Below are 13,593 nucleotides of genomic sequence, written 5' to 3' on the forward strand. Positions count from 1 at the left end.
GCTCTCAGACTTTCAACGTCTCCTTGATTTATATGTTCAAGGTGGGTGATGTTGTCTTGAGACATGCTTGTTCTTGCGTTAACCGTTTACCGACAAATCGTTTTCACAGTTCAACAGTTCGTCGTTTCAGAAAACGACTGAATTAAACAAATAGTAGGTTTGTGTTCCTTTATGCAGCTACACGTGACGTCACTAGCGACGCATTACACCCCATCCTTTGATCATTGTGCGTTGATCTAGTGTGACGTCATAGCATTCGCTTCCTTGCCCTTTGATTCCATGGACGTATTGACCTAGTGTGACGTCATAATGGCGCGACAGAATGTGGCCTGGGGGGGAGGGGTGTCTTGAAGGAACGATCATCGTCAGACCCTAATAATGAGAATTGCATGTTTTGTCACCTGTAGCTGTCAGCGTAAGTGCGCAGATGTTGTGTGTAATGTCGTGTTTAACATGTAACATGATTGATCGGGATATGTGCGGGGTAGTTTTTACTTTGTTTACATTCTTCACTTGTTTCCATGTGTCGCAATCATTGTGCGTGAATCTGATGCGGCATCAGCGATTCCCAACAACCCGCACATCTCCTGAGAGCCGTCAGTTCAGCCGCCTCTCACACGGGACTTCACGATGCACTCGCAAATAAACGTTTCAGAAACAGACACCCATTATTAACACAAGGCATTTTTTAAAATCGGAGCACAAAGATGCAAGAGTCTTGGGGAGGCTAGTTTACATTTTGTGGCCTGTAGTTTCTTGGGACAGTGTTGTGATACTTTACTTTCCAGCAGAACAGACAGAGAATATTGTTTGAATCGCATTGCTGCCTGTCTCTCAATGTACAAGACTTATTAAAAAAAAAAAACAGCAACAAAAAAACCAAACAACCCCCCCCCCCCCCGCAATAACTTCTTCTCTTTAAAAACAGGCATTAAATAAACAACAATATTAGATTATTGTTTTAATTTACTACCCTTATCTAGAAATATTGAGTGATTCACACAAAAATTATTTTCAAGGGCGGCATTATTAATTTGTGTTATTAGATGCACACATGCATAAATATAAAGTCCTTATAATTTATAAGTCATTTTTTTGTTCTACAGTAAAGACTGTACTGGACAGATTTGTTTTCAGTACAGAGCAGTTTAATGATGTGTCACCTTCTCACTCCACTAGATGGCAGGCATGATTTATTTAGAAATGAAAAAGACTTCAGGATCATTTTTGGTTGGTTTGGTGTTCAGATATTACCTTCAGAGGTAATTTTGCATCACAAATCCATAAATTACTTTTAAAAAACTGCTAAATTCAACATATAATTTACTTTTGTTCAGGTGTTCAAGTGTTAGTGCTGAGTCAAATGAGATCAAGAAGACTGCCAAGTTTCATATACCTGCAGCATATTTAGTTGAGGGTTGTATCTGAAAGTGTAGTTTGGTTTGGGATTTGCCATTGTAAATATAATTACCACATTGTTCATCTTTTAAATTTTATTTCATTTACCAATAAAATGACAATGTACCACCAAACAGCCTAAATTCAATCTATGAGAAAAGGTTAACAAAAACAAAACATTAATGTAGATCACGAGAGCATACATCTCATTTTCATGTTGCACAGTACTGTACCTAGAAATAAGAAGGAAGTTCTGCTCATGTTTGCTGTAATGAAGCTGTGATATTTCTGGTATAAGGAACTGTTCATTGAATGAGTGTCCACTGGAGACAAAGCTAAACAGCTGGAATAATGGCACCACCCTCAGCAGTCACTCTGCAGCAGCCCATCGCTAAAAAAAGACTCTTACTTTTATTTTTTTTAAATGCTACATATTTAATGATCTAAAAGAAGGGAATCCGCTCTGGAAAATTATGAGTTCCTCCCTGCTGGCAAAATAAACATAAAAAAAAAACCTCACATCAATGTCAAATGGTTAGAGTTATGGGGTTGTTTCTTAGTCCATGGACTGCAGCTTTATGGCAGCAGTTATGATTTCCGTCACTCTTTCATACACAGGGAAAATGTGAAAAGCCAAGATGGAAAAGCTGGCAGAGAATGGGGATGTAGACCTGGAACTTGATGGCTGTGTCTTGGGTTTCACCTGCTCATATTTTACCCCAGAGCCGTCCAGCTACTGCCGTCTCTCCTCAATGCAACTTGTCAAGCTCATGCATATTTAATTGTTCGCCCAGTGGGCTGCTATCAGATGAACCTAACTAGGCGAAGGGGTGGTGCTGTGGAGTTGACGATGATGACGATGATGATGATGAAGATGATGATGATGATGATGGGTAAGACGAGGGGCAGGGTTTTAGAAAACCAGCTACACCTGCCCCTCCTCACCAGGAATGGATGAGTTATGAGATGGAGAGGAGATCTAAGAGGATCATTCAGTTAAGCTGCAGACAAAGAGGGTTCACAATGCCCAGAGAGTAAAAACTGGATTCTACACTTTTATTAGCTCTTCATATTTCTATACCTATCACTCTTGGATGGATCTTTTGGAGATTAAACTAGCTCAAGAGGCTCTGACTGAATGGTACTTTGGACGGAGGAATACTTCAACATCATCCCCCCTCCAGCTCCTCTCTGAATCACCTCTGACAAGTGGAAAAGAAAGTCTGTGTTGCCTCTGAGGGACCCTTGGCACCACTGAAAGGTGGAGCCAACCACTAGTGCCACAAACTCAGGAAGGATGAAGAACAGCTTCTAGTGGATTTTTTCCCCTTTCTCATAACAAAGTGTGCCACTGAGGTATCAAAACACTGTTCTGAGACAAAACCCAGAAAAATGCCTTTTGGTGGGTTAGCAGGTTTGAAGGACCAGGTGCTTAAGCCTGGGAAGGAGGAGGTGAGGAACACTGTGGGCGACTCTCTAGGAAAACTACAAAGGTGAGCGGGTTTGTATGGAGAGTGGTGGGAAGGAGGCATGAAGACTGTATGTGTGCAGGGTGTTTGATCTGTACTCATTTGACCACATGTAATAAGCTTAGTCTTTGCGGTCATTGTCCATATATTGTATTCATGGTGGAGATTTTATGTTTTGTTTTGTTTTTTTTAATTTAAATTTTTTTTAATTTTTAGAAAACAAGCTCACTCAAGAAAGAGGGCTGAAATACAGTCAGAGAGGCTGGAGGCGAGCACATTAAGCCCAACGTGTTCTCTGAGATCCTGACGATAAATAAATATTTGATTCTTGTGCTTGCCAGGCAATGCAAGTGATGTAATCACAGATTTTATTTTAAGACATTAATACATATTTCATATCTGATACATATTTCACAGAAGGATGTGTGTGGTGCTGGGAACCTCCATATATAAGGGAGGTTGCTGTCAATTAAAGAGATAAAGCACTAAGTAGGCAATTTCCTGGCAAATTAGTTTTGTGTGTATAGTCTAATGTGTGTGTACTTTTGTCTTCTAGAATAGGAATGCAATGACTTACATTATGAACAAGTTGAACTTGGGACAAATAAAAAATATAGTCTTTACTGTTGCTTAATATTGATTTATTATTATTATTATCATTATTGTTGTTGTTATTAATAAAGGACAAGCTTTTAGATTATTAAAATAATGACAACCTTTTTCAGTTCTGTATGATAAGATATTTTTTATTGAGCGATTTTACTGGATCACCACACAGGACAGAATTAAATAACCCATTAATCCAAGCTGATGGCGCCAGGTGAAACAATCTGATCTAGTCTTATCCAAGGCAAAACAAAAAAATGAATGAAATCAATTTTTTAAAATTTGTTTCTTTGCCAAAATGTGTGTCACACTTTTCATTTTGCAATAGACATACATGAAGTCAAGAGTTTTACACTGATCATGACCTTGTGCTTCCAAACATGACAAACACAGACCTAATTGAAGACAAGATGTAATATACAATATACTCAAACATAAAATGCTCATGGAAGGCTGCATGATTTTGTCCATATTGTTTCAGCCATTATGGTTAATGCACAAAAAAACACCTTTTAAAACCTAAGCACACGAAAGGATATTTTCCTTTTAAGTACACCTCAAAAAATGTTGAAATTCTTGTGAATGAATAAATGAATGAATGAAGTCAGCAAGGTAGCCGTCAGGCACACGCAACGCCAGTCTGTCCCGGCCGTACGAATAATGGCTTTTCTGGATCAGCGTATTATTCAACAATACATAATGTGACATGACAAACCAACTGTAAAGACACTAGTAAACACTGAGGTGAGGTGAAACCTTGATAACAAAAACTGATCCCAGTTTCTTGTTAGTGTGCTGGAGGGGAGCTTCAGTGAAGATCTTCTGCAGGTAGATGAAAGCAGTTCATGAGAGCAGAGACACAATGAAAGAGATGAATTCTGGGTTGTGGAACAGATGTAGAGAGTGGGACACCTGAATTAACATTGGACACTGAAACTAGAGGAAGGATATGGATGAAGATAAATATTTTTACATAAGGCTGAACAGATAACAACTGACTTTTTCTTGCCATTTACTCTGTAGAAAAATTGATGGTAGCAATGTAGAAGAAGAGGACAACATTGAACTGACGGAGGATGGGCGTCCGGTGGCATCAGCACCACGTCCTGCCCCACTGCTGGACTGCAGCTGTGGCGGTCTCCCTAAACGCTACATCATTGCCATCCTCAGTGGATTGGGATTCTGCATCTCTTTTGGCATTCGTTGCAATCTTGGTGTGGCCATTGTGGAGATGGTGAACAATAACACTGTCTATATCAATGGGACGCCAGTGCTTCAGGTAGCTCGAGCTATTGAACAGGACCCCTGGGTTATTGACTTTTTAGGACTTTTTGTTATGTTGTTATTATCTTTTCTTGTTGCTTGATAAACACTCATAAGATAAGAAGCAGACTAAAGAGTAGGTTACCCATTATGATAAACTCTTTTGGGGATATATATGGGATACTGGCAGGAAGGATTTACTAAATGAATGCTATTTAGTTGTGAAAATTGAGCCTGGGCCACTTTCACTGAACAGCACTTTCTGTGACCACAAGTGAAAAATATTAGATATTGGTAGATGATAAAACTTAATTTAATGTAGAAAAAAGACAGAAAGTCCACAAGCAAGTGGTCATACCAGACCAAGTACAGTTGGTACCTCTCTGTATTGAATTGAACAGTAGTGCCTTTTGCCACTTATGACTTCAACATTTCATTTTTAGCACGAGTGTGATCTTTTTCTTCCTTTTCAGAAAGCTCAGTTTAACTGGGACCCTGAGACTGTGGGGCTGATCCATGGCTCCTTCTTCTGGGGCTACATTGTCACTCAAATCCCTGGTGGTTTCATCTCCAACAAGCTCTTTGCCAACAGGTCACATGCACTTTGACTTCATTACTGTTCATAGTTTCACTGTGACACTGTAGTCTCTGTTTAACATCATCACCGACTGAAGATCTCTAGGTTTTTTGTCTGACAATTTCTCAACCTAAAGATTCAAATCAGGACTGAAAATAATAGTTGGTTGCAGAGAAAAAAATGATGCTGCTATAATGAGACACAAACAGTTTGATGTTACATGTGAGGTGTGCCGAGACGGATGGTGGCTTTTGTCATTCGTTGACATTTTGTCCTTAAGCATTAGCCTAAGTCATGGCTGCTGCAGCTCTGACCACATACGTTAAGAAAGGATCACAGGAAGAAAAAAAACGGATAAAGGTTTGGGGGGAGCGCCTCCTCAGCCCATGCAGTTAAAGGGTTAAAGCTGTACGGTGTGGTGAGCGGTGCTGATGGAGCAGATAGCAATCCTGTAATAAAAGCTTCACAGGAAAAGAGGACACACCACTGACAGAGTTAATAATGAAAGATCCTGCCTCTGATTTCTTTCTGAAACACCAGCCACTGGAATATTACAAGTGTCACTTACACGCTGTTTTGGAAAAAGAGAAGGAAGGGGGGATGAGGTGAAGGGGAAAAGAGAAGGGAGCTAAGTGGCACCGTGGTGATGAAGCAGAAACTTGTGGATTGAAAGGGACGTCTTTATCTCAGTCCCTGGAAGGCAGAGGCGTGAGATCTGTCTCATTATGAGGCTGACTGAGATGCTTTGACCGTCAGATATTTGGAGATATACTGCCTGCCAATATTAGACATCTAATTTCAGACACTGGGTAGCATGTGTTTGTTGTGTTTTTACCTGTTACAGGCAGACCTGAATAATTTCACAGTATACATCAGTCAGGCGCCACAGGATCATTGCAGGAGTCGGTCATTTCCAAATAACTTCTTAATAATTTCTCATAAAGTTTCCTGGAGTTAACTAGATAAGGTTGTACTAATAAGTGGGGGAAAATGAGGATCTCCTTGAAAGATCTTCACTCCACATGTTGATTGTATGCATAAGTGTAGAAATGGCAATTCAGTGTATTGGAGTTACGTCGGCGCTGTTTTACGCTTCTGTTTCAGTGCATATTAAACAAATGAGATCTAACATGTTAATTGATGAGCTGCAGAGATACTAGAAGATTGACTTTGTTCCTCTTTGGCAGAGGAAGCTTTTTAGCTAGCTTCTCCCCTGTCTTTAAGCTAAGCTAGGCTAAGCTAAGCCAACTGCTTGCTGGCTGTGCAAGCATATTTCGCAAAATGTCAAACTACTGCTTTAAATCGATGAATGAAACAGGTGGACATTGATGTTACCTCCTCTTCTCTTTTACACGAAATGACGACATTACTGTTTTTCTACAGGGTGTTTGGGGCGGCCATTTTCCTGACATCAGTGCTGAATATGTTCATCCCATCAGCGGCACGAGTCCACTATGGTTGTGTCATGTTTGTTCGTATCCTGCAGGGCCTAGTGGAGGTACGGAAAAAAATTATGGAAGAAACATGTGAAAATAATCACTGGTTGACAAAACAATAGCTTATCATTTTGGGAAAACATTTAATTTTGTGCTGAGCAATAAACAACAGGGTCAGTACCACTGTCTGTATGATAAATATGAACCTTTCACCAGTAGCTAGTTTGGCTTTTTAGTTTCATGTCTTATATTATTGCCCAAAATGCCCTTTCCACTTTGTCAGACGAACTGCAGGTTTCCTCTCAAGTCAAACTTTGACCTCTGACATCTTCCACATCATGTCCCTGCTAGGGTGTCACCTACCCAGCATGCCATGGGATGTGGTCCAAATGGGCGCCACCTCTTGAACGGAGTCGACTGGCAACCACTTCGTTTTGTGGTGAGCGATGTCTCCATTTCATCTTGTCAGAATGCTTCAGAAAGCTCCAGAATAATCCACAAACCCTCCAAAACTGCCTGACACAATGTTTTTCTCTGATAGAAAACCTCTTTGTTCAGTTTACACAACCTCATAAGTTGGAGCGGGGCTGGTCAGTAAATGGACGTGGGAGAGCTTATTTTGTTTTGCAGATCTAGATCACTGTTGTCCGTCCTGAAATTAAAATAACCATGCTGCTCTTTAAGCTGGTACCATGACAACCCATGCATCAATACCCTCTTGACATTGTCTGTAAATGAACACTGCTCACCTGCGTATTCTGAAGGAGCTTCTCCATCTATTTACCTAAATGAAGTGTCACATTGCTTACTGTCCAAAAGCACTCTCATGCTCCCTGCTCTATTCAAGACGGCAGTGTTCATGAATCCGTCAGACAATAGAAAACACATTAAAACACCCATTCTGTCAAGGCAGTGCCACTTATTCATTTTGACAACATTTTTTTCAATTACACTAATGTGTTTCCTGCATGTGTTTTCATCATTATACAGTGTAGGTTTTTTGTTCGATTGAAGGCACTAAAACTACATTAAGTTAATTTCAGTTGTTTCTAATGTGCAAAATAGTGAAAAGGAAATATAAACAAGTAACAACATATTTTCTCAGTATTACCTTTTGAAATACCTTTAGCTAATTATCACTGAGATTCTATGTTACTGCTGGCATAATAAAACCTTGGCATTGAAGTTTGACACCCATTGTTCGCAGGATCCTACGCAGGAGCAGTGATCGCCATGCCTTTAGCTGGAGTGCTCGTTCAGTACGTTGGCTGGTCTTCCGTCTTTTATATCTATGGTAAGGCTGATTTTTAATAATAATCATCAAAAACATAAAATCACATTTCATTCACACACATAAAAATGATGTGAAAAATAGTTACATGAAAAGATGAAATAAAATGAAAATAACATGTTGAAAAGAAAAGAAATGAAAAAAAAAAAACCCAAGACTGAAAGTCTGCAGCCATTCACCAACAGTGTCCAATACCATGAACACACATAATATGTCAAAAAGTGCAAATTGTTTGTCAGTCTACAGCAATACCTTGGCTATCTTAAAGCCTCCGGAATAAAACCAGAGTCAAGCTAAAAAACAATATAACTTCACAAAGGACATGTGTGTGGTGTCATAGATAAAAATGTTCTTTAGGACTCGTTCAGAATTAAATAGTGTTAGGGGTGTCTATGTTTTGCCAATAATGTTAGAGCTGAGGTTAAAAGACCTTGCAAGTAGTTCTTCCTAATAAATCACCCTTTGTAAATGGTAAGACAGTCTTAACTGGTGGATTTTTAATGGTTAATAAATCATGTTGTTTTATAAATAAGTTGTAAGCCATTAATAAGAACGACTTTTGAGTTGCCAGATTATGAAAAATTCCTCTGTGGTTCATCATTGAGCAGGACACTTGTCTTTTTGGCCATTAATATATTGCGAAGACTCTCTGGACCACTTGGGTTACCTTCTGGAAAAAAATGTAGAGAATTTGGATGAAAATCCATTCATTACCAACGTATTAAATATATGTAACTTCAGACTTGATGGCTTATTAGAGAACAAGTATTTATTAATTGATCACCAACATAAGTACCAAAAAGAAAGATTAAACACCAGCCAGAAGGTGGTTAGTAACAAATCTGTAAAGCATTAGTAAGCCATTAATAAAGCCACTAATTACATCGTACAAACCCTATATTTGAATGAATATGCACAGTGAGCCATATAGGATGTTCCTTAGACGTTGAGTCATCAAATAATTTAGTTGTCTGTTTAGCGTCATGCAAAGCGGCTTGCTTAATCCCTGACTGGCACGTTGCTCTGTGGCACTTATACTTTGAACGCTTTGCACAATAAGCGTTATCTGAATCGCTTTTGAGTTTGATTAAATTGATTACAACACGTAAAATTCATACTTTGCCCAACGTGTTTTAATAAAAATCTACTCTGGTTCTGCTGTGATATGATCTTATGATTTATTGATGTAAATTAGCATTTTCCTGTCTGGGCTCTCTGACTCATACCTTGCTCATTTCATTTTCATAATGAAAATTCTTGTGCTCCAGAGAAGGTGTGGGCTTGTTTTAATTAGTCTGTCCTGCCCTTAAGCTGCTCTGTAACACTTTACAATGCTTTCACGGCAAAGATGAACATCTTAACGTGTGCACGTATGAAGGAATTCATTCATTTTTTTATTGCTTTCTTTTCATGAAAAGGTGTTTTTGGGATCATATGGTATGTCCTGTGGCTCCTGCTGGCTTATGGAAGTCCTGCTGAACATCCCACAATCACAGATGAGGAGAGGATGTACATTGAGTCCACCATTGGTGAAACAATCCACCAACTGAGTGTAACTGAGGTGTGTACATGTGATATGCTGCCAATTTCAGTGTATCACAGTGCAGTTTTTTTATAATTTCATTGTCTCCCAATTATAGAAATTCAAGACTCCGTGGCGTCGTTTCTTTACCTCCATGCCTGTCTATGCCATCATCGTGGCCAACTTCTGCCGCAGCTGGACCTTCTACCTGCTCCTCATCAGCCAGCCGGCGTATTTTGAGGAAGTGTTTGGCTTCCCCATCAGCAAGGTTAGCCTCACAGTGTCACTACAGCAGCTCAGCTGACGATAAGAAATAAACAAAAAGAAAGATTGTTCATCACAGGACTCGCTTACTTTGTTGTTTCCTGAATGTGCGAACTCTTGACAGGTGGGGATCCTGTCTGCTGTCCCACACATGGTGATGACAATCGTAGTTCCCATTGGGGGACAGCTGGCTGACTTCCTACGCAGTAACAAAATCATGTCTACCACAAATGTGAGGAAACTCATGAACTGTGGAGGTACGTCCTATAAAACTGGAAGAAACACATTCTTAATGTTGAAACGAAGTTAAGACTATTACAGTGTTCCCAAATCATATATTTCCTGAAGTAGTAGTAAAAATGTGGTTAATTAAGTTTTAAAAAATTATGTCTGACTTCTTTTGTGAGCTATGTCACTCAGCGTTTTTATTGTAAACGAATCCTGTAGCACTTAATGTGGGACTTTGTCGTGACCTCAGACTCATTTCTTACAATTACTTGGTGTCTATTTGAAACTGGAATGATTTATCTTGTTTCTTATGCCCCACATTCTCTGGTCCTGCTTTTTCACAGGTTTTGGGATGGAGGCTACTCTGCTGCTGGTGGTCGGGTTTTCTCACACTCGAGGGGTCGCCATCTCCTTCCTGGTTCTGGCTGTAGGCTTCAGTGGATTTGCCATTTCAGGTACTATCACATCTGGACCAAAGAAAAATCTGTGTTTCATCTGAAATGTAAGATTTTTATTTTGACTCTAACCCCCCAAAAAATGGGGATTTTGTTTGAAACTTGAGTCATTTCAAAACACTCACATGCACAGGATGTTGTATCTGTGCTTTTTTTCTGTTGTGTCTTTTGTGATTAAGAGAGACTTGCCTGAAAAGTTGAAAGCAGCACTACTTTTCCTTTGGGTGTGATGCAGTATACATGCATTAGTCTGCCAAGGCTTCACACAGGCCCTTCTGCTGAATATTTTAGAGACTGTTGTCATGGCAACAAAATTGAATCTAAATGTGCATGTGGAACTAAACCATGTTCAGTTTTGCAAAATATTGAAATGCCCAAAAATCAAGAGAATTTTGTCGCCGTTCACAGTAATCGAATGCTGCTTCGTGCACTCTGTCATTAGGTTTTAACGTCAATCATCTGGATATCGCTCCTCGATATGCCAGCATCCTGATGGGCATTTCTAACGGGGTGGGAACGCTGTCTGGAATGGTCTGTCCCCTTATTGTAGGAGCTCTGACAAAACACAAGGTAAGCTAGGCTGATTTTTAACTGTTTTGCATATACTGTATTTTTACATATATTTATTAGTTGTTTCACCAGTAGCTTATAAATAGTTTGCTCTTATCTTCACTGTAACTGAACATATTTGCTTATTGCCTTTGCTCATCTAATATGCTGTTGAAATAATTTCATTTATTTTTAATTATTGTGTGTAAAACCATTCCCATAGCCGCTGTGCATGTATAAAAAAATCAGCAGAAACTGAAACAATTTCCTTCACTGAGGTTTTCTCCCATGACCTGTGTAAAACATATCACTATGTTGGTGTTTTGGTGAGACACAGAGTTGCTGTATGTAATCTTGCACCTATCAACAGTTACTGTTAATAATTTATAGCACTGTAAAATTTATTACACACATTGCAGCTGTAGTATGTCCAATGCCGTCAATAATTCAGAGGATTTACAACATTGCCTCAGTGGTACATCATCAAAAGATTGGTTAGTCTGCCCCTGACAGGAAATTCATTGACTCTATTCATCTCCCCACAGACTCGTCTAGAGTGGCAGAATGTCTTTGTTATTGCCGCCATGGTGCATTACACAGGGGTCATCTTCTACGCTATCTTTGCCTCTGGAGAGCAGCAGGACTGGGCCAACCCCGAGAGCACAAGTGAGGATAAATGTGGCATTATTGATGAGGACGAGCTCGCTGAAGAGTCAGAGCTTAACAGTGACAACATGGTGGTTCCCAAAAAGAGTTATGGAACAACAGACAATTCATCCGGTCGTAAACAGGGCTGGCAAAAGAAGAGAGGCGTGACCATGCAAGAGGAGGAGGAACATTACGGGAATGGGGACTACCAGGACCGGTACCAGTGAGACCGGATTTCCCAAACACTCATATCCAGTCAGAGATGAAGGTTGAAATTCACACCTCTGGAAACATGGGAGAAGCGGCAGGAGAGGCAGCATCATATGTACCTCAAGACCACTTTTTTGGTAAATTCACCAGTTCAACTTTAATGTTCTAAAAGAAAGAAATCACTTAAAAAAAGGCAAAATGCTAAAATCAAATGTAATTTTTATTAGACAACCACAAAGAATGAAACATCAGCAAATACATGATAAAATCAGAAAATGGACAATAAATTTAATTTACACTGACATATACTGTAGACTAGTATGTTTAGTACAATGAAAAGCAAACCACAGACCAACATCCATGGACCAATTAGTGCTGTGTTAAAGACACAAGAGAAACACATATCAGCTTTCAAACCAGACTTTACTTTTCCTCCAACCTGCGCTGATCGTTCTCCGTCTGTGCAAGCAAACACATAGCTTACTTTGAACCACGTGAACAATTTTCAACATGTTTTGTTTCAGCTATGCAACATGATAAGAGACACACTTCTGGGATGTAATAATGGGTTTGACAGCAGACCACAGTGTTAATGTAACAAGTCTTATTGTTGTTGTTTTTTTGTTGTTTTTTTTTTTTTTTTTGCTTGTATGTATTTGCTGTTGCTGAATGATTTCATTCTATTAGCTTTGCTCGCTCTCCTTTGTCTGAGCAGATCTCAGTTCACCATCCATTTGTGAGGTACTTCTTCCAGCATTATATCAGCTTCATTATTTAAAGTGCTCTGAGCTAATGACGAGATGAAATGGCTGGTGAGGTCAGTGCTGATGATACTCTGTGAAGCATTTAGTGAAACTATTTAGTTTGTCTTTTTGCAACATCCCAGTCTTTGATACATGAAGATCCATTTTGTTTCTAAAAAATAATGTAGGGGAATGTTTCACTTTAATCATAAGAGGAATTACACTGTTCGTCATTACTGTTTTGTACAGTAGTCTATTATTGTATTGTTTGAGAGCATTGATTTGATTTGCACTTTACTTGAACACACCAGAGATGTAATAAACGACATTTCTATTCTGTATAGAGATTGTTTAGAAACATAAAATCTAGGTTCTGGATTCTTGAGTAATGTGCATGAGGTTATTAAACATGTCATGTTACTTTGTAACTTTTCTTAAAATTCTTCAAAAAAAAAAGAAAATCCTGAAAATAATTTATAATCAAATTAAAGATTGTTAAGTTGGTGTAATGGAAAATAAGACTGAGGAATCCACAGCCCTGCTAGCTGCTCCATGAGGCTGCACGTGGTAAATGCTAATGCTAGCATGCTAACATGCTCACATTAAATGCTAGCATGCTGGTTTATCAGGTATAATGTTAACCACTTTTAACATGTGCTTATTAGCCCTGGATGTCCCAAGGTCCCAGGATGAATCCCATAGTTGTTGAGAGATTTCACTCAAAACCATAAATGTCAACCTCATGGCTGTGCTAGAGGGAAAGTCTGAGGGTCTCCAAAGTACATCCTCTGGCGACCATGAATGTCTGCATAAAATTCAATGGCAACTGCAGTTGTTTAGATATTTCAGGCTGAATCAAAGCGGTGGATGCTGCCATCCCTGAAGCCACTAAGAAGAGAAATAAACAAGCTGAAAAAAATACTATAACACTTTT

General features: G+C 39.2%; 1 protein-coding gene across 2 annotated transcripts; it reads left to right on the forward strand.

The window, feature by feature from the left end:
• The first annotated feature begins 1 nt into the window (after position 1).
• slc17a8 (solute carrier family 17 member 8) lies at positions 2-13,087 on the forward strand. Of its 2 annotated transcripts, XM_071502630.1 has the most exons (13): positions 2-2,891; positions 3,084-4,752; positions 5,210-5,328; positions 6,697-6,811; positions 7,101-7,188; positions 7,957-8,043; positions 9,459-9,601; positions 9,681-9,830; positions 9,951-10,083; positions 10,399-10,509; positions 10,952-11,079; positions 11,604-11,724; positions 11,850-13,087. In XM_071502630.1, the coding sequence occupies exons 2-13, from the start codon at positions 4,705-4,707 to the stop codon at positions 12,083-12,085; spliced, it is 1,479 nt and encodes a 492-aa protein (XP_071358731.1). In that variant the 5' UTR covers positions 2-2,891; positions 3,084-4,704; the 3' UTR covers positions 12,086-13,087. The 2 variants fall into 2 exon arrangements, with proteins under 2 accessions (XP_071358731.1, XP_071358721.1); XM_071502620.1 differs by having other exon boundaries at positions 4,497-4,752; positions 11,604-13,087.
• The last annotated feature ends 506 nt before the right edge of the window (positions 13,088-13,593 follow it).

This window comes from Trachinotus anak, unplaced genomic scaffold (genome assembly GCF_046630095.1).
Source record: "Trachinotus anak isolate AG129_WGS33_773 ecotype Australia unplaced genomic scaffold, CSIRO_AGI_Tana_v1 ptg000002l, whole genome shotgun sequence".
Lineage (NCBI taxonomy): Eukaryota > Metazoa > Chordata > Actinopteri > Carangiformes > Carangidae > Trachinotus > Trachinotus anak.

What these genes read in the sequence shown, in the direction of transcription:
- slc17a8 (XM_071502620.1), top strand. Translation starts at nt 2,791, where the DNA reads ATGCCTTTTGGTGGGTTAGCAGGTTTGAAGGACCAGGTGCTTAAGCCT. An exon ending in TCTCTAGGAAAACTACAAAG is followed by an intron (nt 2,892 to 4,496) that starts GTGAGCGGGTTT and finishes TTTACTCTGTAG; the next exon opens with AAAAATTGATGGTAGCAATG. An exon ending in ACCAACTGAGTGTAACTGAG is followed by an intron (nt 9,602 to 9,680) that starts GTGTGTACATGT and finishes TCCCAATTATAG; the next exon opens with AAATTCAAGACTCCGTGGCG.